Source organism: Eptatretus burgeri, chromosome 5 (genome assembly GCF_056783735.1).
Source record: "Eptatretus burgeri isolate ZD-2024b chromosome 5, Ebu_testis_v1, whole genome shotgun sequence".
In the NCBI taxonomy this organism is placed as follows: Eukaryota; Metazoa; Chordata; class Myxini; order Myxiniformes; family Myxinidae; genus Eptatretus; species Eptatretus burgeri.
Window position 1 is genome coordinate 79341718 of NC_140965.1, and position 24796 is coordinate 79366513.

Genomic DNA, 24796 nt, shown 5'->3' on the forward strand with positions numbered 1-24796 from the left:
TGAAGGATGATCCAGAACTGCAGGGTCTACCAGAGTGCTCAGCTCCTCAATACTGACCACAGGCTTGTTGTAGCATATCTGAAGTTGCAGCTTAAATCCGGGAGAATGGTACCATCCCAGCCTCGGATGGGTGTTGGTAAGCTCAAGGATGAGAGGGCAGCTGAGGAGATTGCAAACAGGCTGAGTGGGGATTTTGAGGGGTCGGAGTGTGTTGGGGAATCCAGAAGAGTTGTGGAGTGCCTTCAAGACCACCATCCTTGATGTATGCCTGGTGTTGGCTTCATGGTTAGGGTGGTGGGCTTGGGATCCTAGGATCCTGAGTTCAAATCCCACTCCGCTGTTGAATTAATACCAGGTGGGGTTGACTCTGCCTTTCATTTTTCTGAGGTCAGCAAAATGAGTGCCAGCTTGCTGGTATGCTGTGTGAGAGTGGTGACCCATCCAGGATTGTGCCCAATAGCCAAGGAGACTGCTTAGACAGCACTAATGCTCTGCACAGAGTATGGTCCTAATGAATGGATGGATGGATCCTTGATGTTGCCATTGGATGTCTTGGAACTCACCAGAGGGCGAAGAAGAATTTTGTCTCTCAAGGGACACTGGATACCATTGACCAGAGTCGCAGTGCCGGGCTTAATGGCAGAGCTGAGCTGTTCAGGGAGTTGAGGCGTAAAACTGTACTTGCACTAATGGTGGAGAAGGAGGCCGAAGCACAAGAAATCTGTGAGGGGGTAAAGCTTCACCTGTGGTCAAGTGATTCTCATCCTGCTAACGGGAATTTGCGCATTGCGTTCCTCCAAGCCCATCCCTCAGTGTACTGCAGTTAGAACAGGTGGTGGTGGGCTCTTGACAGAGGAGTCAGAAGTGAAGGTCTGCTCGGCCGGTTACTTTGAGTGACTGCACCAGGCTGTTTCACCAGCTGTTGAGTTGGCTGTCAGGGGTGTAACTATCCCTACTGCTGACCCTCCAATCAACTGTGATCCACCTTAGTTTGTAGAAACACAGGCTGTGGTGAACCAGTTGAAATTGGGTAAAGCTCCTGGGATATGTGGCATCCATGCTGATCTTCTCAAGATCCGCCATTGTGAACGGCGGCTGCGTGGGTCGACGAGGAACAAGTCGATTACAAAAGGCACGGGAAACACCGGCTTGTTTCCTTGATGGGCTCGAATGTGTCGTAAAACTGCTGCCACCATGTAAAGTTCTGATGTAGAAGATATATAAAGAGGCAATGTTTGAAGAGAACGATCGTATATTCAGGCACCCAAATCATCATGGCGTCGTGCTCCCGCAACTGCATACCCATATTGCTCTGCGCCCCGGAACTCTCTCTTCGTATCCAAAAGCAAACGGAAACCGATGTGACACCATTACAGAAAGAAACTGACTTCAAGCATGGTGTTGGCCTAATTAATGGTTAGGGTGGCTGAGTTGAGATCTTCTAAACTCTAAAGGGTCTTGAGTTCAATCCCCTGTCTACACCAGGTGGGTTAACTCAGCAACCTTACTGGTGGCGGGGGCACTGCTTCAGTGGCATCGCTGCGCTTCCAGGAAATTATACAACCAGCAGCCACAGGATGCATATGTATAAATAAACAAACAAACTGACTTTAATTAGGCTTTTATTCACTCAATCAAAGAGATACCTGAAACATAAACTTAAACAATCCTAATAAGGTAACAAACAGGACATTAACACTGAATCTTTAAAATACACATTTGTCATTGTTGAACGTCAGATTATATTTCTTAGCGGCATTGAGAAATTTATTCAGGTTTTCATCGTGCTGTGCTTGGTCCTTTCGGCACACTGTGACATTGTCCACGTAAGCAAACGTATCCTTCAAATCTTCCTCCAAGATAACGTTGTCGATAACTCGCTGGAAGTTTGCAACACCATTAGTAGCACCGAATGGAATCCTGCGGAACTGGTACAATCTCTGGAAAGCTTCAAATGCTGTATGTGGTTTGTCATCTGCTTTGATGGGAATTTTATGAGCACCGCCAAAATCAATCTTACTAAAAAACTGATATTTAGCGACATTGCTGACCATTTCATCCATTCGCGGCAATGGGGAGGCTTTGAGTAGAGTGAAACGGTTGATTGTTTGTCAATAATCAATAACCATCCGTCTTTTATGGTTCTCGTTGGTTGTCACTAAGACTTGGGCATGCCATGGAGATTCGCTAGGTTCAATGATTCCTTCGTCAAATAGCCACTTAGTTTCAGATTCAATAAACTTGTTATCTGCGCTGGTATAACGACTGGACTTCGCAGCTATTGGTTTGCAATCGGAAGTTAGATTGGCAAATAACGAGGGTGGAGAGACTGTCACAGTGGCAAGTCCGCAAACTGTTTGAGATGGCTTGCCTCCACAGACTTGTATGCTGCTTCAGAAAGTCGTGACTCAGGATGACATCAGCACGCAAGTCCGAAAGAACTGACAGCCTAACATCACTGTAGGTGCATTCCGATGAAACGAGCTTAACAATGCGATATCCTCGAACATTTGAGTGCGGGGAAGTTGAGGCCATGGAAACTTCACCATCAACAGCAAACAGCTCCCACTTGTGAGCTTTCACCAGTTTGTCACTCACAAAGCTCTCAGAGCTTCCAGTATCTATCAATGCATCGGCTGACGGTCTGTTTATCTGCACTTTCACAACAGCATTAGATAGGCACCTCGATGAAGCAGTGGAGGTGATTACAAGAGTGGGCAGAGCAGCTGATGTCAGTTTGGAGGAAGACGACTTGCATACCATAGAGAAGTGGCCTTTCTTACCGCAGCTGTTGCACGTAGCATATTTGGCAGATCACTTGCTACGAGGATGCCTATTGTATCCCCAGAAGAAACATTTAGCATACACGGCCGGAGAGGTGGCCAAAGTAGTCGAGGTCGTTTGTTCCACCGGTGCATTTGTTTCCATGGATGTTTAAAGAGCTTCTCAGGTCCCTGTAGCAGCAGCATTAACAGGGACGACAGGCCACACTTCGGACTCGGTGTTTCTGGGCAAGCTCTAAAGCACGAGCTTGGTTGAAAGCTGTTTGGAGGTCCAAAGTTTTGTTTTCCAGCAGGCATTGTCGTATGTTAGCCAACTGGAGTCCATTAACGAACATGTCCCGCATGGAGTCATCTCAACATTGCTCTGCAGTCACAGCCTGGAAGTTGCAATCCTTGCTTAACTGCTTGAGAGCATGCAGGTATTGATCGAGTGTCTCCTGCCTCCCGTCTGCGTGTCGTGAGATGTCTTGCAAATACCTCGTTCTTGGGTTTCACATACAGAGAATATCAATGACAGCATTGTACGTTTCGTACTCTGCAATAAACTCACAGACAGGAGGTGCAATGTAATCAATGAGCATATTCAGTTTGTCTGGGTTATGAGTAGCGATGGCTGTAATAAAGTTTGCGAAGGTTCGTTGCCAACGGAGCCATTGTTTAGATGCCATGTTTGAGTTTTGGTCAGCATCAAATCTCTCTGGCTTGAGGTACTTGTCCATGGTATATTGGCTTGAGTGAACTAAATTGTGGGATTGAAACAAGCCGACTTCAATTCGGCTATAATTCACTGAAAGAGATACCTGAAACATAAACAGTCCTAATAAGGTAGCAAATGTTACATTAACACTGAAACCTTAGTATTCACATTTAATTTCATCACAAATACATTATGTGTTCTTTTTATATTTAATTTTTTTTTTTTCTTGTTCTGGCAAAATAACATAAAAATATAGCATGAGCTGAACAGTTCAACCATAACAGTCACATCAAACTAATAATTGTCCTTGCTATTACTTGCAACAGTTCACAAATTGAATCTGTTTGGGGGTCTTGACAGTCTTCAACTGCAGGAGAAATCATGGCCCCAGTGTGTGGGGGGTTGGTGTTGAGGGTGTGCTGCTGATCCTTCTGGCTGGCATGCTTGCTTGCACCAATTTCTCAGCACTGTAACCCTCAGGCTCGAATAGCAGTTTTGTCTCCACCTGGCACATCAAGTCTTGCGTTGCTTGGCTACGCATTTCTTCCGCTAGCCCATGCAAGGGCTGTCCATAACAGAGAGGTGGTTTTGACTCTGCGACTCTCAGGTTCATGTGATTGCCATGATACAGGGTTGCACATGTTCCAAGTTTCCAGCGACTTGTCCGCTCTCCAGGCAGTGGTTTAATGTGGATGTACTCACCCACATTCAGCTCGGGTAAGTCTCTGGCTGACCTGTCAGAGGTGAGCTTGGATATCTGCTTTTCTGACAGTTTCTCCAGGATACCTGGCATGACACAAGGCTTGAGCAACTTATTGGCCACAGGTAAAGGCACCTTTAATCTCCTTAACATCAAACGGTGTGCTGGGCTGCTATCCTTGCCCTCCGTCAGTGTGTTCCTCCACTGGAGTGTGGCCTTCCAGAGGTCATTTCCATCACATATAGCCTTATTGCACAGGTTATTTACGATTTTGATCACAGACTCAGCTTTACAGCTGGCTTTTGGGTGTCATAAATGGAGGTGAGTTGCTCAAATTCCCATTTGATGGTTATGCGTCTGAATTGCTCACATGCAACTCGAGGCTCATTGTCAGAGATCACATGGTCCAGTTGACTGTGATGCGAGAACTTCTCCTTGCATTGCATGATTGTTGTCTCAGCAGACAGGTTTGGGAACAGCTTAATTTTCTGGAAGTCAGAATAGTGATCGACCATCAGCAGGAAGTCTTTCCCTGTGTCCTTGAATAAATCCATGCTGATGATCTGCCAGGGCCATGTGGAAAACTCGTGCGACATCATCATATCCTTCTGCTGGTCATGTGCATATTCATTACAGACCGAACATTTACTGACAAAGTCTTTGATCTCTGCTCCAATGTGGCTGGAGTGGATTTGTGCCAGCATCTCTCGGTGTAGTGACTTTGATATGATAACTCTCTGACCTTTGAGCAGCAAGCCATTCTGGACACTGATTTATTCGCTAAATATCCAGTAAATAATTTTTAATAAATGAAATAAACATCCAGTGCATAGTTTTGCTCTATCGGCATTTGCACCTTTGGTGCAAATGCAACTGGCAAGAGACAGCACCCAAGTCCATCCTGTCTGAAGTCACTTTGTATGTCGATTGGCTTTGAGACGTCATAGTACCTGCAACACAGGCACGGTGGTAATCAGGGGCTGCAATCATGATGTCATTGTGACAGTATCGTCACAGCATTCATCTAGGTCGAAGAACTGATGAATCACATATGCATGCAAATGCATCCCATGGTAAGCTTCATCCCCACTCTCTCTTGTTATATTATTTACTTTTCTTCTTATTCTAGAGTCCAGACAATTCACACAAAGTCTATTTTTGCAGCTGTACAGGTAAAATTGTATGGAATTGGTTGTTTTGTATCGCGTTGCTTTTAGCTCGATTGCGCTCTCTGCTGATTCTCTTTTGGAATGTCGAGTTATAGAAGTGGCGTCGTCTACATGAGCACATTTTAATGGAGTGCAAGGCTTTACCGTGTTCTTGAATTCATGGAGTGCTTCCCCATTCATAGTTTTTTATTTCTGGCTGTGGATTGACTTCATTCTTCGTGCAGCACCTGATTTCTCCATATATATTTTTTTTACCAAAGGTGTTACAAACTTTAATTTGTCCCTTCACTGGATCTTTTGTATTAATATGATCTACAAAGGTGTTACATCTCGACTCTGTGGATTTATTCTGGTTAAAACTTATCCTTGAATGTCTCAGAATATCAATATATCATAATGGTGAGCTTTGATACTGCTTATGTTGGAAGATTTTAATTTATTTATTACAAATAAGCAACCTCAATGTAACAACAAATTGCTCGATTCCAGTGAAAAGTGAGTCACGAGTTTATGTATTGATGTACATGCCGAGGTAATGCTGCACAATAACGATGTATCTATGTTCAATATGAAGTATTTTATGAAGCAGGAAATGACTTTAATTGCTCCAGATCAGTGCCGGATTAAGCCTCGGCTGGCCCTAAGGCACATTTTGAAATTTTAGAGAATGGCCTGAAAATTTTAAATTGGATCTCGGGCTCATGGAAATGGACCCCAAACAAAAGATGAACTGATTCAAGAACAAAATATTTAATACAAAAAAGACAAATATTTAATGTGAAAAGAAAATAGTTTATTTAATCCCTCTATACAATTTGCAGTGAATGAATATAAAAAAAAAATTAAAAATGACCGTTTTTACAGCCATTTTTCCCTGCTGTGCAGGGGTTTGGCTTTTTCTTGAGACAATGTTTTATGGCCGGATGCCCTTCCTGACGCCAACCCTGGTCACCTCTTACGACACACAGGGATATGGTACACCTATTCTAACCGGGGCATACACCGGGACCAGTACACTGGCACTCATTTCGCCGACCTCGGAAGGATGACAGGCTGAGTCAACCCCCTGGTGTTAATTCAGCAGCCAACAGGGCTTGAACTCAGGACCCTTGGATCCCAAGCCGCCACCCTCACCACTAAGCCAACACCAGGCTGGCAGTGAATGAATATATGCATGACAAAACACATACAGATTTGGCACTTTGCTTTACAGTTTACTAGACCTTAGATTGCAACCTTACGCACTTTTACAACTGCAAACTCTTCAATTACGGAAATAAAGTCCAGTTCTCGGAGCAAATCACTTTCAATGCACAAAAGGGCCAATGCACCAAGACGCTGTTGATGCATGGTAGAACGCTTCACATCTTTGAAAAAAAGTTGCCTAAATTTTTGTGGCCCGAATTTTTGGCTGGCCCTAAGGCACATGCCTTGTCTGCCTAATGGTTAATCCAGCATTGCTCCAGATAATCTCTGATGAGCAATTCCGGGAAAGTGTATTTCCATTTGGTACATGGTAAAGCTCTATTTCACTGAATCTCCAGCATTCTATCAATTAGCACTGTGAAAGGTTTCTCATGGTCACCTCCGGCGATGATGATGATGATATCATGTACATCAGCCAATGGCTGCTGCTGTTTATCCAGGGTAATTTTGAGTATACCTGTTCCATTGTACGCTGTACGCACCAACTACATAGTAAAAGCTCTTGGAAGACCGATAATTAGATCAGGACACGACAGGACAAAAAGAACAGTTGAGAGAGGGGGGAGGGGACACAACAGCAGCGTTGAAGGGGCCAAGATCGAAGCAAACTTGAACAAACAATGGGTGTGGGGAGGAATGAGGGGAAGGAGAGGATGCATGAGGTGGACCAGATGGATACAGACGCAAACTCTCAGGAGGGAAAACTGGAAATTTGGAGGAGGGGACTAATGAGGGGAGAAAAACATAATGGGTTTGGAAGGGAGATGATCTGAGATGGTGGTGAACAGCTGTCTTGAAGACCTGGAGGTAAGAATGAGATTAAAGAGAATGTGGAAGTTGACTTCACAGGTGGGAAAAAAGGGAGAACAGATAAGTGAATATCAGCAGAGATCCTGGATTTAGGTAGTTTAACCAAAATGGGGTTGATTGTGAACTGCATGAGACTGGGGGGAGGGGGAAGGGGGGTTGACAAAGCACAGAAAGAGCAGAGGTGGTAGAAGACTGGGACCACCGACCTGTCTGTGATGGTGGAGTGATAGACCTATAGATAGGCTTCATCATAGGAGATTCCAATAATCTTGAATGCCTTGGTTTCCACTGCATCAAGCTGAGTAAGGTGTGAGGAGAAATACTTTAAAGGAGTAAGGAGTGTTTATATTTCATGGAGATTCAGTTTGGAGAAATTGAAAAAACTGGGGTGGGCGAAAATGTAGAACCAGAAGCAGAAGGAATTTCAAGTGGAAATGAGAATCGTTCTGGAGTGAAAAGTAAAGTGTGTTTTGCTTGTTTTGATTCTCTTTTAAACGAGGAAAGTAATAGGATAATGTTGAGGAGGTCAAAGCAACATACCCAGGAAGAAGAAAACAAAACGAGGAACACGGAGACAAATAATTTTCAGACTTTCAGTCCAACGATAGGCCTCGTACAATACGAAACAAAACGAAAAGCAAAACCAACAAACAAATTAACATGAAATATTGCATGGGATACAAAAGTAACACCGAGACAAGACAAAATAGCAAATGGACAAGACAAAAGTAAAACGTGGCAAATCAGGTTCAACAAACTCAGCTTTATGAGGTGGTGGAAATTTTATTGAAGTTACAAGATCTACAGAGTTCCCCTTTTGGCTGGAATCTAACGCACTTTCTGTTACAACATATCGTGCAGTGCTGTATCTGCCACTGTGCATGGCAGAAGATTTGCGACATCAAAGTTTATTACCATCAAAAATATCAGAGAGGCTTTCATAAAATTTATGGTCACAAAATAATATTCAAAACAAGGTCACACATTTGTTATCAACAAAACACATTGAAAAATAGCTTTGTACACTTGAAGTTCATGATTTCAATTGAGGATCTGATTTTACCCCCTCTTTATTATCACCATTTCCTTCATAAATACATCAAATGCAAGAGACAGAGACAGAGACAAAGACACATCAATGAACAACAAAATTCCATTCTAAACCTCTTCTTCAATTGCAAATAATAATATTCTCGGCATATTACCTCTGCCACGGAAGGTGGAGGTTATGTTTTTTGATCTTCTCCTATGACCATACCTTAAATGAAACTATGCAGAGTGGCCTGAAAGTCACTTTACTCCTCCCAGTAAAGCATTAGTTTTTTTATTCTTTTAATATACAGGTTTAAGCCTCGTGTTGGCTTAGCGATTAGGGATCTTAGGACGATGTATTAGCCGTCAGCCTTAGGTGGGGTTGAATGAACATTAGGTGGGGTTGACTCAGCCATTCATCCTTCTTTGGTCAGCGGAATTAGTCCCGGTGTACTGGTAATGGGGGCATTTAATCAGCAGCACAGCTGCGCCCTCAGGCAATGATGCTACCCACAACCTTGTGCTGCATACGAAGGAAGAGGATATGCAAGTTTTATTGTGCAGTACCTCCAATAATTAATCAGTCATTGTATCTGTTGGCACTCCATCATTGTCCTTGCACCACCTCAGTGGGAGAGGGCAGAGAAATGTAGCATGGGTAAAGCGAGTTTCAGGCCACCCTGTATAATCTCAAAGTTGCATCTCTTTGAAATTTCTTGAAAGCCTTTCTCACCACATCGAGACTAGAAATCTCTTCCTTTTTTGGGCCTCTTGAAACAGATCTTCAGAACAGACCTCTGACATCAGTAATAACCTCCCATCCATAGTGAGGATCAACGCTGCCCAGCACGGGTGATAATCAAAATGAACGACAAAATCCTACATTGGGGTCATCAAAAAGGAACCCGAAAAAGTAAACACCAAAGATAGTCATCAGGAGGTACCGGGATAGGATTCGGGCTTCAGCCGCTATTCTTCCACCCTCAAACCCATCCAGGTGCAGTCAAGGGAGCCTTATCCAAAAAAGTTTTTGTTAGAATTCACTTCTCCCAAGACAGATAGATAAAGAAAAAGAAATTATGAGTAAAGGACAGATAAAAATCAAAGAAAAAGCAAGAATTGGAATGATTGAAGAGGAATATGAAAAGTAAAAAGTGGTGTGAAAAGAACAAAGATCAAAGATGTTGGGAAGAACCCGGATAGATAGATTTCATCAGTTACTCCCCGGGCTCAAAAGCAGCAACAGGTACAAGCTACCAGAGGTCCGTCAGCGGGGAAGCAAAGTCCACACAGCATCGGGACATGGTACAAACATAATCAAAGGAAAGAAAAATACTGCATTGGAGTTATCAGAAAGATGATTTCGGTGAAAAGGGTGATGTAGATCGCGTTTCAAATAAATCTTCAGAATCTTGAGATGATAAAATAGATTCAAAAGTAGCACAAAAATCAGCAGATGATTCGAGACTATTTGAAATTTAGGCAGCTATCGACATGACAGGTATCACGTCCGTTTCACTCTCTCTGGCTGATAAGCAATGAGTAACCTTAATGATGCGTATCCAAACAATAATGTTTGGATGCCCCACTTTGCCATTGCCATTCCTGTTATTGCCTTGTGTCTGCCAGGGTTAAAAGAAAAGGGCAGAAAAAAAAAACAGAAGGCAGTGAGTTAGAATACTACTACTACTACTACCTAAGAAAACAATCAAAATTTGCAATGACTTAAACATTTTACACACCACTCACATTTCGGCCACCAACACCAAATTATCCAGCTATGTTAAATAACTTGATATTGTTGTGGTTTTTGGCTTGTAGAGGGTAAAATAATAAATCTTCAGCATAGTGATAGTTATTTCATAGTATCTGTTTAGTTAAGTGTACTCTGTTACATGTGAATAAATATGCGTTGTGATTGTATTCGACAGACCCATGTGCTCATTCCAGACTCACATGTTCGCGCACTTGTGTGCATGACCTCATTCCTCAATCTATATACTGTAACTTCTTTCTTCTCTATCCTTCTCTCTATAATTATCTTTCTCTCTCTATTCTTCGTGCTCTTGGGCACAGAGAACGTCCTTTCAGCGCATGCTCTGGCGTTGTCACTTTCCCTCCCACTTCCTTAAGCCTCCTGAAGAGGGTTAGTTTGCTGCTCCTGGAATCACGTCTGTTCCTGGAACCCTCTCGACCAATATTAAACCAGTTCAGAAGTGACCAAGCCGTGACGGGACGAAGCCGGATCAAAAGTGGTACACGCCCCGTCACAGCTGGACCAATCCACCAAGGAGGTTAGCCTGAGCCGACGCAAAAAAAACTAATCATGGGAGATGACCAAAGTAGAGTACTCAAAGGTGCCAGTTAATGGAGACAGAGCCCACGCTCATGGATGGCAATAAAAATGAGGGATATACGAACATTCGTCAGAGAAAGAGACTGGTCCCCAGCTTAGAGTGGTCCTCAGCTTAGCTTGGTCTTGAGCTTAACCTGGTGGCCCTCAGCTTTTAGGTCCTGGGCTAAGGAGTCTCGTCTTTTGCTCTTTTGGCTATTCATTGGGAATCACTGTAACTCGTCTAACGTGTGGGGCTTGGAGCGGATGTCCTAGTTTGCTGTTCCTCGTCTGATGTGCAGTGGTTGGAGTTGACGTGCAGAGTTGCTGTGTTGCACTAGAAGCACGCTGACCCGGATCAGTGTGGTGCACATGAGGACCGTGACTTGTGGGGAGTCCCGGCAGTGTTCACACCAGGGAGATTCCATCAGCTCCGCAGAGCCGCCGCAAAAAGTGCAGAGGGGTTCTGACACACATACCCCATCTCTCTAATCTTTCTCGGATAGATGAGGCTGGCCATATTGTAAAGTAATAAGTGATTGCTTTGGAATTTGAGGGTGGGTATGTACATGTCGAGGATAAGGTGAATGTGTTTTTGCGTTGTAAATCTGTGTTTGTGCATTGCTTTGTAAATACGTGCCAGATTTGATTACATGCACAAAACACATTCATGTCCTGACTTTTCATGTTCGTCCTGATGGTGGCATAAGACAGCTGATGATCTATCGGTCACGCACAGTTGGGCTGTAGATGAGAACGCAGTACATGACGCTGTCCCGCTCGGCCGAACAGGTTAGTTCCTTCACGTTACTGCCGGCACGATACCCATTCGTAATGATAACCTGGCTTTGGACCTGGGAGCCAGGTCGGGGTCAATGGTATGAAAGGCGATCATGATCCTTAAAGACTTGTCGTGCCATCTGAAGTTATCCACGGATGACAACCGTCACAATATATTTGAGGGAAACATAAATACCAACTGAGATCAATACTTTTGAAAAGCAAATAAATTGCCACTTTCTGCAATTTTCCATTTTCTTGTTTTGTACTCCTATCTGAACACGTGACGTGAGGTTAAAAAAAAAAAATCACATATAAAGTATGTTTTGTCAATTTTCTAATCACATTCTTGTAATTCTGCAATAAGTACACTGATATCTACTTGCATCTGTATTGTATTATGCAATCTCGGTACAAGCTCCACTGTGCAGAGCTTTCTATATATAAATAGTATTAGAAACACTGTAATTAAGGGAAGAGGAAAAGCTGGGTATAAAATGCAAATAATATGTGATGGAACCACATCTCATGTGTAAATATGAAGTGCTCCATTATTTAGTCATGTGTTGATATCGTACACTGTGATTGGTTGTCGTGTAATTTAAAAAAAAAGTGTCACACCTGCAGAAGGACAATAAAGTATAGGCAGTGATATAATTGCAGTGTGGTGAATACTATGGTTCCTGGTTAGGAAAATATCACGACGAGCATGTAGAAATCAGTCTTAGTTAATGACGGCTACTCCGTTACAGTATCCTCATCAAACAGGTTGTATTATGAGGAGTTTCTGTCGAGGTCATGCAACACGCAGAGAGGTCTTTCTGCATCCTACCACATGTATTCTGAATACCTGCACAAGCTGATGCTGTAGAGTGCCTCTGCAACATGAATCACCCAGCCGAAGATATATCTGCAAATATGACCAAGGGTAACGACAACAGAAGATAATCATTCGGTGAACATAGCCGTTCCACAAATAGTACACGAGGATACGTGATACAAGTACTGATGAAGAAAAGCTGTTTGGCTTCAAGGAAGTCAAAAATGGCACAACGTACATCACGAGTAGGCTTCCAGCATGGTTGTCCACCAAATAGTTGAAAAATGTTCCATATGATCGAATCAGGTCGGGAGTGAAGACAGCAACCTGCGCAAACACCCGAAAACATACAAGCAGTCTTTTATAGTTCATTGTGTGGTGCCACACAGAAACAATGAAATCATGTAAATGCTTTCACACCATTATGTTTATGCAGAGCACTGATAGTCATTTCTGTCTAGATGCCCAAGAATTCTCAGCAGGTGACAAAGAAGCGAGAGCTTCCGTCACATTTCCTTTTTCCATTATTGAGGACTAGCAGATATACATGTCAAGGAGGGGTGATGGGATGGAATGGCATTTGATAGGACGGAAGGGACAAAAGAACAACATTCCCATGACAAACGGAATGAATGGAGATAACTATTCTGTGACGGTTGGTTGATGAAACACCATCAGCAGAAATTACGCATGGGGTCGTATACTGTAGCATGACGAATGCTTTGTCAAGTCTGCTTTCAACTGAGCTGAATGGAATAAAAGGAAGTGTTCGAAGCAAATTCAAATGCCGTACAGATTAAAAAAAGGAATAGTACTGTATTGTTTCGTGAAAGGGTTCATATCCATCTTCTGAGCCACCCGCCATGACACTGTCCACAAGCATCTCAACTGATAATGTCAAGGATGATCCTTGGAGGAAGTGTTACAATAGAGCACAGTACAAATTCGGTAAACTTCAGGAGTAGCATTGTTTTAACTTTTAAAGTGATTCTTCACCATTGATAGATAGAGCCAAAAACGATATATAGCATGGTATTTCAAAAATGTATTGGGGCCTGATATGTTCTCATGGATCAGGCATTACGTGGCGGAGGTATGCGCTCTACCGAGTGCCCTTCTATTTATTAATGTTGTTAAATCCACAATTCTCCTGGTTTCCTGACAAGTTGACATTTTCTGATGGGGGAACTTCTGCATCTTTGCGAAAGTCAACCACCACAATGACCACATTTGGTTCCTGAACTACAACTAATAAATCTTCCACCTATCGCTTTGTACCAGCAGGACTTGGTTACCTGCCACTATGCTTTGAATGTGAAATGGTTCTGATGTTTTCCCAGACAAGTGGGTCGGTAGATCTCTCAATCTCGAGCTCTCGCTGTCCGAACGCGCCGCACCCTTAATCACCCTGTCTCGGGGGGGGGGGGGCGCCTCCGCCCTCCCCGCTCTCCCTCACTGGACGGTTTTGGCACGCACAATCACTCGTCGCCCTGTCACTGGCCAAAACGAGCGGCAAGTCCGTCGATTGGCCCGGGTGCGTGGTGACGTCAAGCGGACCGCCTTCCTCACCGTCGCGAGGCTCCTCCTTGAACTCCGCCCACCAAACAGCCAGGGGAACTTTATTCTGCGTGGGTTCCGCCCACGTACGTGCTGACACACACGTAGGCAATGGTGTCGGCCAGAGTGAGGTGAAGGTGATGCTGGCATTGTCATAGTTATGAGGGGTGTAAAAATGAAAGAAAACCCTGACTATCAAAGTAACTCACAGCGCATTTACATTTATTCACCCATTAGACACAGGACGGGGACGCTAACTAAAGACACATACTTACCGATATAACTGTTCTATAGGACCTGTATGTTGAGTGCTCAAGGCTTCCAGATTCACAACAGTATTTCCTACTACTAGTGACCTTTCTAAAACACAAATCACGTGCAATTTTTCTCATGACCTCCCAAGAAGGTAAAAATAAAAGCAAAACAGCTTCCGGCAAAGTTAGGCTGATAATCAAGTCTTTACTAACAACACAGGCTTTGTTAGGATGTTGCTTTTGCAATTCCCATCTGAGTACTTGCCCCATGATGCTGTGACCCCAGCTTCATAATGCATGTGCTACACGTATTTGTCCACCTCTGGTGATTGATTTAAAGTAACAATGTCTTCAAATGACGCAATACACATGCAAACTCCTCATTATTTAACATTAGAGAATCCAACTCTTCAGAAACTAGAAGGGCACTCGGGAAAGCACATACTCCACATAAAAAATTATCAGATCCGGATCTTCACCAAAATTGAGTGTTTTCATTCCGATATTGATGAGGACGAGTCGGAGGATGATGGGAATTTATACTATGGAGTTTCTGACCCTGAGCCATATAAATTTGAGCCACTTGCAAGTGCCAGAAAACGGCCTATTTCATGTACAAGTGGCAGGACTGACTGTCCGGCAGTTCACACTGACAGACTCCACCAGACAGATTGGTTTGTATATTTTCATTTTCTTGTTCGATGCATAAAATAACGTAACGTTTGATTCGTCTGTATATAATAATCTAACTGTATATAATAACTTGATATAATAATTTTTAACCCTCTAGTCACTCAAGAGTCAGAAATAGAATGAATCAATAATGGACCCAAATATATTATACACCGTAGCCTTGGCGTTGAAGTCTTTCTGACAGCTGCGCTTGATCCCAGCGAAAGCGAACAGTTAGAACAAACCCCAACTTTCAAGAGACTGTTGTGGCATATAAACACCAAAACATGTTTCGCCTCATTGGGAAATATTCTACCAAATTTAGAAAAAAAAGTGGAAAATTGATCAATTTTTACAATTGAAATGAAATAGCCCAACTTGCTGATGCAGTTAAAAAAGTAATTTAATCAACAATAAGTTGATTTGTTGAGAAATTTTTTCATGCTTGTGTTTTTCAGAAAGTTTATTTATGTGTTTTTCCATGTACTCTTTAAGAATACATTTCAAGGTTTTTCTCACTTAAACTCAACAATTGATTCTGTGACAGAGCAGTATCTGGAGAACTTGTCAACCAACAACTCGTATTGACAGAGTGGTGATCAGATGTATTTATGCCTTCGTAATCCTCGGCTGTGAAATGGTCACCACAAATGACGAGTCTATCCAAAGGGTCCTCTTTACCCGTTTTCTTTGGGGGGAAATTCGCCCGTTTTGTTTGGACAAATCTTATCCACTGCCGGCGAATGTTTGATTCCTTCGGGAATCGGTGGGAGCGATTACCCGTTTTCCAGCCATTTTCGCAAAACATGACGACACACGTACGAGGCATGATGTACAAATATCCAAATAACTTTGTTCTACAATAATTCAAAATAAAAAAGGATAAAATAGACAGTTGCAAGCTCAAAAAAGTGAAAGAACGGCCCGCTGAACTGGACACTTCTTCAATGAGCGAGTGAGCGTCTGCTTTGTTTTGGAGAACGTGACGTCAACATCCATATATGGCACGTGGCTGTTTTTTTCAACAACCTCAAGAAATAACAACTTCGGAGTTAAATTTCATTAATATTTCCAATAGTTGGGCAACCACAATAGTTTGTATCAAACTATTTAATGCACATTTCATCATATTGATAAATTTTCAGAACATGTTTGGTGACCCGCGACCTTCTCTTTAATGAGTTATAGCACTGAGTTTGGTCATGATCATAAGTTGGAAGTCAATCGGACTTGAAATGGCGTTTTTATTGCAATTTGAAATTTTTGACCCGACCCCCCTGACATTCGACCCCCGACCGCCAAGGAGGGTGTTTGTGTGACACCCCAATGAGACATATGGTTGGATGCAGAATTGGAAGATGCACAATTTGAATTTGGTTTGAAGTCGATACGACCATTTTAGCGGACGTTATTGCGAAAATAAGAATTTCGGTTTTTTGGTGACCTTGACCTTCGACCCCAATTCAGCAAAAACGACAAGTGTCTAAGTTGGACCATGGCCGACGTCTGCACCCAGTTTGGAAATGATCGCTGAAACGGTGTGGCTGCTACAGGGTGAACAAACACACAAACAAACAGACAGACAGACACACACAGAATGACACACACAACCGACCAACATAATTGTCGAAATCCGAAGGATTCCGGCAATTAACAAAGGGGTGAAAAACATAACCTCCTTCACCTTCGGTGGCGGAAGTAATAAAAACATATTGGCATCATTCAAATGAAGGATAAGTGACTGACCAACAAACAGTGCTAACATTCACTGGCAGCATGGTGTTTGTTGAAAACACATTCTTTTGGAGTTAAGACGTGCATCAACATAGCCACAGTACCTGACCTTTAGACTCTCTTATCAAAGTACTAGTACTGCATTTGGTAAGCCAGTTTCACTACAATACGTAAAAGCAAAACACAGACAATGCTATTGGTTAAGTATCAAATGAAAATAGCATTGCACTTAAAGAGCCCTTTCATAATAATAATAATAATAATAATAATAATAATAATAATAATACCATTCCTTTTGTGCCGTAAAGGCGCATTGGGCTGTCGAGGCAGTTTCATTGGCAAGGAGTACAGTCCTGGACAGGTCGCCACTCCAACGCAGGTTACCCCGAATGGTTATCATCCCAGTACACTGGTACTCATTTCACCAACCGCGGAAGGTTGACAGGCTGAGTCAACCCCACCTGGTGTTAATTCAACGGTTGACAGGGGCTCAAACTCAGGAACCGAAGGTCCAAATTTAGCCACTTGTACCGCGAGGCCAACACCAAGTTAAGAACCCTTTACAATATATTAATTTTAAAATGATGCATTCACATTTCAATACTGCAGGGCGAATAATACATAAAATAAAATTTTAAAATTCAAGTTGCAGCTCTCTCAGAAAAAAACCAAGCAAAAACAATCTGTATAATCTTGTCATGGGGTGGAGGTAGTAGGGAGGAAGGGTTGTGGTATATAATCACGCGTGCAAGGGTTTTCCGAAACCATCCTCAACAAAGCTTTGTAGTGACTGAAACCCAGTACACATGGGGCTTGCTTCCAAATAACCGAGCAGTGATTGGTCCATTTAAAAACGGAGTGAGGGCCTTCCCACGGTTTCCTATTGTTCCAAATAGTCTAATATTAGTGAAAGGAGACGCGTCTGCTCTAACGGTTTACAAGTAGGATTTTAATAATAAAAACACATGAATCAAAACGCAGTGCAGCAATAAATAAAACTACACAATACGACTACATTCCAACAGCTGGGGCATAAATCCTGAACAAAGCCTGACAAGGCACATACAACATGGATCTTATTTGAAGACTAAAGTCGTTGCCTCAAGCCTGGTGACAAACGGAGGATCGGTAGAGATGGTACAATTCACAAATTAATAAATTAATTTCAAGCGAGGGTGCATAACAGGGTATAATGTTGGGTGGGAGATGCGGTCTGAAATGGCATCATGTGATCGATGCACCACTTGCCATGCCTGTTGGATCTATTGCAGGTGCGGGCAAGTCTTTGCAGAGATGCATACACATTCGTGCAGAATACGGTCGGTGCTGGTGAGCTCAAGTCACTCTAGTGGCCCTCCCAGCTTCCTCGCCGTCTGATGGTTCTGAACTCATTGACTAATATTCCTCTCTTCTCCACTCACTCTTAGCAACTGTGGGATTCTTTATACAAGCTCACCTGTGGGGCAAAAGCGCATGTCTCGAAGGCAATGGCACCCAACATGCAGTGATCCCCAGGCAGTTATTTCGTTAGTCTTCATGCAGTCAGACCTTCCCCTCATGTGTAATGGGTTAACGGGACGAAGTGCATTGCGTGGGTCTTGTAATTATATCTCTATCTTCTTTTCAATTCTGATTTCCATCCAACCCTTTCCTTTTAACCATGATGCAAATCGAAGCAGGCACCGCACCCACGCAGCCACCATATGAGAGACTCACCACCAACACTGTACAGGATGCACATAGCACACCCTCTCATTTGAATCTGCATGCCAATTTACAACGGCGTCCCAACTTGCTCAACCGTCGCTCACCAAAAGCTCACCACCTCGACCACCCACATCTCCCAGAACATGGGAAACATCACCCCACACCTCCATGCACCTCCGCATCAATGCAATTCGTCACAAAACGGGCGTGCTGTGCGGCCCAGGCCACTCTGACCGCGTGGCGTGGGGACGGGCCAAGCACGTTAACAGCACCAACCGCAGTTCATCCGGGGTGCCTCGAACGGGCATGCGGAACCGACACGACCCTCGTCCAGTCGCCAGAACACAGCCCAGGAGTTCGGTGCAAGGCTCTGTGCCGTGTCCTGCGGATGTGTGAATAAGGCCGCTTTCTGCCCAGGAGCCTGGCAGGACGGGGCCGGGACCCAATGGGAGGGCACGATTCGGATGACGGTGCGTCTCTTCGGGTCGTCGCCCCATCCTTCGCCCAGGGCTTATAAAAGGCAGATCGCGAAGCCGTCCACCCTCTCTCTCCCTGCACTTTCTCGCCTGTTTGCCTCGCCCCCTCCTTCACCTCTCTGCTCCGCCCTCTCTTCACTGCACCTCATTGTCTGCCTGTCGCTGCATCTGCACTCGGGGTTGGTGTGTGACAGACGTTCTTCTGGTCCAGTGCAGAGCACACATTTCCACGAGCCCCGGCAAAGTGATTCAGCTGGAGATAGCACGTCAACTCTTAAGGTGGGATCATTCAAGCGGAGCGCCCCCAAAAACATACTGGGTTGCGTGGTCGACCGACCGCACCAGGTATTGAGAAGCCGTTAGTCCTCATCTGCTCTCCTTCCTTCTGGTTAACTAATCTTCATCAGGTGTGTGTGTGTGTGTGTGTGTGTGTGTGTGTGTGTGTGTGTGTGTGTGTGTGTGTGTGTGTGTGTGTGTGTGTGTGTGTGTACGTGATGGCGCCTGTCGTAGCATAAGTTAAGATTGTAGAAGATATAATGGGAAAAGTATGGTCTGTGTCTGCTTTTGTAAATTGCTTGCCTTTTGTCAAACCCACAAATTCCTTGCTTTCCCTGCTGTATATAATAATAAACCCCATTCACTGTGCCACATACCTTTCCTCACCTGAGTTCCCAGCTCGTTTTCGTCTTTTCCTTCATTGGTCCAGCATGGTTTGTATCCTAGCTTAGCCGGTACGTTATCCCCCAACGATCTGTTTTTCTAGCCGGTATGTCCTTGGCAGTTACGCTCGGCTGCATCTGATCCGGTAAGGTGATCCGGTTTGAACAAAGCGTACTGAGGGCGTGTCCCCCGGTAATTAGATCACGTGACCATTTTAGGTAATCGGTTTCCATTAGACGGAGGACCCTAAGTCACATGAGTTATTGGCGTTCACAGTCGATTAGCGACCTGCCGCATCATGGAGTTATCCGTGTGCGATAGCCTGCGATTCCAGAGAGTCTTGTGGGAACCCGAGGTAGATTTCCCCCACTCGAGGTCTTCTCGCCCCGATGCTGGGTCCACAACAATATATATGCCAAAATGTGTGGAGCATGACGAAGTGATACCACCCGATCTCTAATGGACGTGAGTCTCATACATGTGCAGACCAAACGTTGTCTCCAACCCGGAGGCTTCAGCCTGACAATCATTTCAAAAGACAGAGATTTAAGGTCATCATTGGTGAAACATCAAACTTATCTGGATTTGGGGCTTATTTACCCTCATTATGAAGGTGCCTTTTTTGCATTAACAAAACGTTAAAAAAAATCGAAACATTTAAACAGCTTGTGATACACACCTTGACCCCATGGACAAAATACACAGTCCAACAACACTGTCCCTTTGGCATACACATGATCAATGAAACACACATCCTAACCCCAAAGGGCCAGAATGCATGGTCATACAATTGGACCCCTCCTTAGCAGTGAGTCCCCATGACATCAACGGCATTGTCCTCATCAGGACGGCACACTATAAATATCTAACCAATGAGGACCACAGTCGTCATTGAAATGCCGTTAGCACCCTCTGGCTGTAATGGTGAGCATCAGCTACGTGTTATATCTCACACAGTAAAACCACATAATCTGCAAAGAGCAAAAGTGTGTCTGCAACCCAGACGATTGTTCCTGCCAATGGAAACCAAAACATTGGGGCGATACCTCTGGGTGCTCACCTGGTAGAATAATGATACTGGGGAGTAAGTCAACGTGGGATGGAATCAGAAAAATGTCCAAACCAATGAACCAATATTATAGCAAATACCTATTTTTCGGGATGACCCCGATATTCTAAATAGCGTGAACAAACTTTGGGCCATCACGGGTGATGATGGTTGTGGTCAAGTTTCATTGAAATCGTGCGTGTGGTTTCGTTAAAGAAAACAAATACATACTGCGTTTTGTGGGGGCAACACCCCCATGGATTTTTTTTAATGTCGTGAACAAACTTTGGTACATCACGGCTGATGAAGGTTGTGGTCAAATTTCATCAGAATTACACGTGTAGTTTTTGAGAAGAAAGCAAACGCCTCTTTGAGGGGACAACCCTCCGTAGACCCCCTTCAGGCTCAATTTATTTAATGCCATGAACAAACTTTGGTTCATCACAGGTGATGAAGGTTGTGGTCAAGTTTCATCAGAATTGTGTGTGTAGTTTTTGAGAATAAAGCAAATACCACTTTTAGAGGACAACCCTCCGTAGAACCCTTCGGGCAAAAAATTTTTAATGCCGTGAACAAACTTTGGTACATACCTGGAGATGAAGGTTGTGGTGAAGTTTCATCAAAATCGTATGTGTACTTTTATAGAAGAAGTAGAAAATGTTTGTGTATGGATGGACGGATGGACTGATTGACGGACGGACGACGCACTATCCCATAAGCTCCCTAGAACTACGTTCCAGGTGGTCCGAGGTGATTGGGCTTCGGGACAGTCCGAGCAGCGCGAGGGACGGACGGGCTCTTAAAGAGAGCATCAACTCAAAAAGAGTGAAGGCCCGTTCGTTCCTCTCAGGCGTTGCCGGCCGGGGCCCGTACCACCAGGCCTGAGCCGGACCGCGGTTACGCTTGCTGCCATGGGGAAGGAGCGTCGTGGGTCGCCCAGTGAGGAAGGTAACCAGCGTGGCCTTGCGGAGCCTCTGCGGTCTACACAGCTCCACGTTATAATATAAAGGCCCACAGGCCCAGTCTGACTCCCCTGTCTATGGGGTGGTCTTTTTTTCCTGGAGTTTTGCTTTCGAATGCATGTTGTGGCGCCGTGTCTTGTAAGTAAAAACCTGTTAAGTGACTGTATATAATTGCTCATAGACGGTTGTCGTGCTTCGCCTTGCCCGTGTCTTTGTCCCCGTCTCGCAGTCTTCATAAAACAACTGCATGCGTGTTTTGCTTTTGTTGACTGTATAAATGTTTTTCATTGCTTTCTGGTATATGTATGTAGAAATAATAAATGTGCTTGTGTGAATGTTACCCGTTCGTCACATCATTTCCCCCCCATTGAAATGCCATCTTGTATTGCAGAATATTAGTTGGTTTTTAAATAACAGTTAAATAGAATCGGGTCCGGCGAGGTCTGGCGATAATACCCGCTCGGTTATCCCAGAACGGAATGGACCGCTTAAGCGGTTCGTGTCCAAGCAGGCCTTCATCGAGGTACGGTCCCTCGGTAGGTTACCCGCGCGGGTACTTAGGTATATCGATATTCGGCGATTGACCCTATTTCGCGCGGGTAGAATACGGACTGGGCCGTGGTGGGATTAAAAACCCACCCGTGACTGGTTTCCGGCGTTGTTCCAGAAAGTCACGACTGAATTGTCCGTTCGGTGGGCGAGCGGCCGTTATTAGTTAACGTGGTCACTCGCACGCCGGGCGGGCGTAAATTCGTAACAATATATTAATTCATTAATTCTGAATCTTCATGCCCCACCAATATATTGCCACGCCCCACCTTGAGAAACACTGATCTAGTCCTTTCCGTTTCACCCCCTGCCCCCACCCCTGCACATTGACTTTGTGAGCCACGCTCACACCTTGTCTCTGAAAAACAAACTTGGCGTTTAACAATACTTTGTCTCTGAATTCATCCCAATCGCACATGTGCAGAGGGGTGAGATAATTTTTAAGCCGTCCGTCCATCATGGTTTTTTTAAGCGGTGAAGACGCTGAATTGACACAAGGGGGGGCTCTAGCTGCCTAGCATCACAAGAAGGAATGCCAAACCTGCACCGCTTCCTTCAGACACGTGTTTGATTTTTTTTTCCAGCTCTGCCTACCTGGCAGTGAATTTTTTTTTTAAATAATTCCAAACAAGAAACTTATAAGGACGTCATAAAGGACACAAAGAACAGGCACGAAGACATAATGTCACGAACTAGCCACTGCATCAACTTCCTGAATTTATTAATTTTTTTATTTATACAACTTTTGCAATCTTTATTTTATTTAAATTGAATTATCTATCTATAATTTCAGCAATGTGTGTGTGTGTGTCTGTGTCTGTGACCGCTGTTTCTCGACAACCACTGGTCCGATCCAATTGAAACTTGCCAGCTATATTGCTGGGGACCTGAGGATGTGCCTTTTCAAGGTTTGATAATCACGTATCGATCACTCTGCAGAACACAGTTTTCATTGGAAATTTTTGTAACTTCGCATATCAGAGGCCTATAGAGGTCCCTTTCAGCTCATAAAAATTTCAAGGTCACTTTGTCGCAAATCAGGGGAGTCGACGAAACCCTTATTTTTTGAGTAATTTTGATCAGATCGTCTTCAAACTTCATGGTCTGGCGCTCAGCTGATTAATTTTTGGTGGCGATTGGCCTTGACCTTCATGGTTAGCGTCTGAGGTCAAACATTTGACCCCAAGGTCAAATTTTCAAGTTTTAGGAACCATATCGTGTAGTACCTCAAATTGAACACCTCGATGAGTGCTTTCTGGATATGTCAAGCTTGAGACATTATGACGTCATTTGGTGATGTTATGAGGCAACCGCATATTTTTCATGGTTACTCTGTAGAACGATTCTCATCGAAATCTCTCGTAGGCAGATATTCCTCAAGGAGTCGCTCCTGATGGATAGCAGCTCTATTCATCTCAGTGTGACCTTAAAGAAGTCACACGTGGTCACATTTTGGCAAGATATGGGTCACCCTGTGGGTGGCATTGGTTTTATTTTTTTTTGGGGGGGGGGGGTTTCACGTACGGTCACGCACGTATGGCCACGCACGTATGGGTATGCACGTATGGGCACGCGAGAGCAAAGGAACGGCCTGTGTGGTTGTTTCTGGCAAGCGGTTTTAAAGTTTGTTTTTTTTGCACGTACGGCCACGCACATACGGGCACGTACTGGTCTATCTATAATTCCAGCAATGTGTGTGTATGTCTGTGTGTCACGGCCATGCATGTGATCGAACGCACGTACGGGCATGTACTGGTCTATCTATAATTCCAGCAATGTGTGTGTCTGTGTGTTACGGCCACGCACGTATGGGCACGCACGTATGGCACGTACTGGTCTATCTATAATTCCAGCAACGTGTGTGTCTGTGTGTTACGGCCACGCACGTATGGGCACGCACGTATGGCACGTACTGGTCTATCTATAATTCCAGCAATGTGTGTGTGTGTGTGTGTGTGTGTGTGTGTGTGTGTGTGTGTGTGTGTGTGTGTGTGTGTGTCTGTGACCGCTGTTTCTCGACAACCACAGGTCCGATCTAATTGAAACTTGCCAGGTATATTGCTGGGGCCCTGAGTATGTGCCTTTTAAAGGTTTGATATTAATCGGACAAGTGGTTCCCAAGTTATGGCCATTTGTTTACCAAACCAATGGCAGGACATGGTGCTATGACGTCACGATTAACGTCACAATTCTTCGTTTGTTTTTTTTTTGCACGTACGGGCACGTACTAGTATATTTAAACACTGTAGAACACAAAACACCTCCTTGTCACTCCCAAAACCCTTGCATTTAGCAGTACTTGGACATGTTCTATAGGGCGGTGTATAAGGGTGATGTTAAATAAGTGACTGCTTCCATATCGCTAAACTTCAGTTATTATTCTCAGTGACCTTTAAAATCATTATTTTATTTAAATTGAGGTACAGTACAGTACAGTACAGTGTATAGTTAAACACTGCACAGGGTAATTAATGTGTTCAATGAACACTCCAATAATAGTACTCGTATTTTCGTCAACCACAGCTTGCTCGGTTTAACTTCCGGTTTTGATGTAAATTTAAGGGGTTACATAATATAACAATACTGTACCGTGAGGAAGCCGAATGAAAAAACGACCAACAAGATCCATGGAAGACTGGTCCGCTCGAAATGCTCAGAACTCCCTTTGCAAGTGTTCGACGCCATCGTGTTATCAAATGAAACACAGAAAGTAAGGCAGGAGGGTCAGAGTGTTACAAACACCTCGAAGTGATCCAATCGAAAGTAATAGCTTCGGGTATTATCGAAAACGTCGACGTTTCCAAAGCTTACACGATTGTTGTTGTTGTTGTTGTTGTTGTTGTTGTTG

The 24796-nt window shown here is 44.0% G+C and overlaps 1 protein-coding gene across 1 annotated transcript; it reads right to left on the reverse strand.

Annotated features, from left to right (window-relative positions):
* Positions 1–8128: 8128 nt before the first annotated feature.
* Positions 8129–24772, reverse strand: TMEM254 (transmembrane protein 254). Its single transcript, XM_085882582.1, has 4 exons — positions 24538–24772; positions 12568–12656; positions 12360–12419; positions 8129–10019 (listed from the first exon to the last, which is right to left on the reverse strand). The coding sequence occupies exons 1-4, from the start codon at positions 24631–24633 to the stop codon at positions 9902–9904; spliced, it is 363 nt and encodes a 120-aa protein (XP_085738708.1). The 5' UTR covers positions 24634–24772; the 3' UTR covers positions 8129–9901.
* Positions 24773–24796: the final 24 nt, after the last annotated feature.

Coding starts and splice junctions, on each gene's coding strand:
- TMEM254 (XM_085882582.1), bottom strand. CDS start 24,633: ATGGCGTCGAACACTTGCAAAGGGAGTTCTGAGCATTTCGAGCGGACC. Junction 12,657..24,537: donor TTTCATTCGGCTTCCTCACG/GTACAGTATTGT, acceptor GTGTTTGCGCAG/GTTGCTGTCTTCACTCCCGA. Junction 10,020..12,359: donor TACAGCATCAGCTTGTGCAG/GTATTCAGAATA, acceptor TAACCCTGGCAG/ACACAAGGCAATAACAGGAA.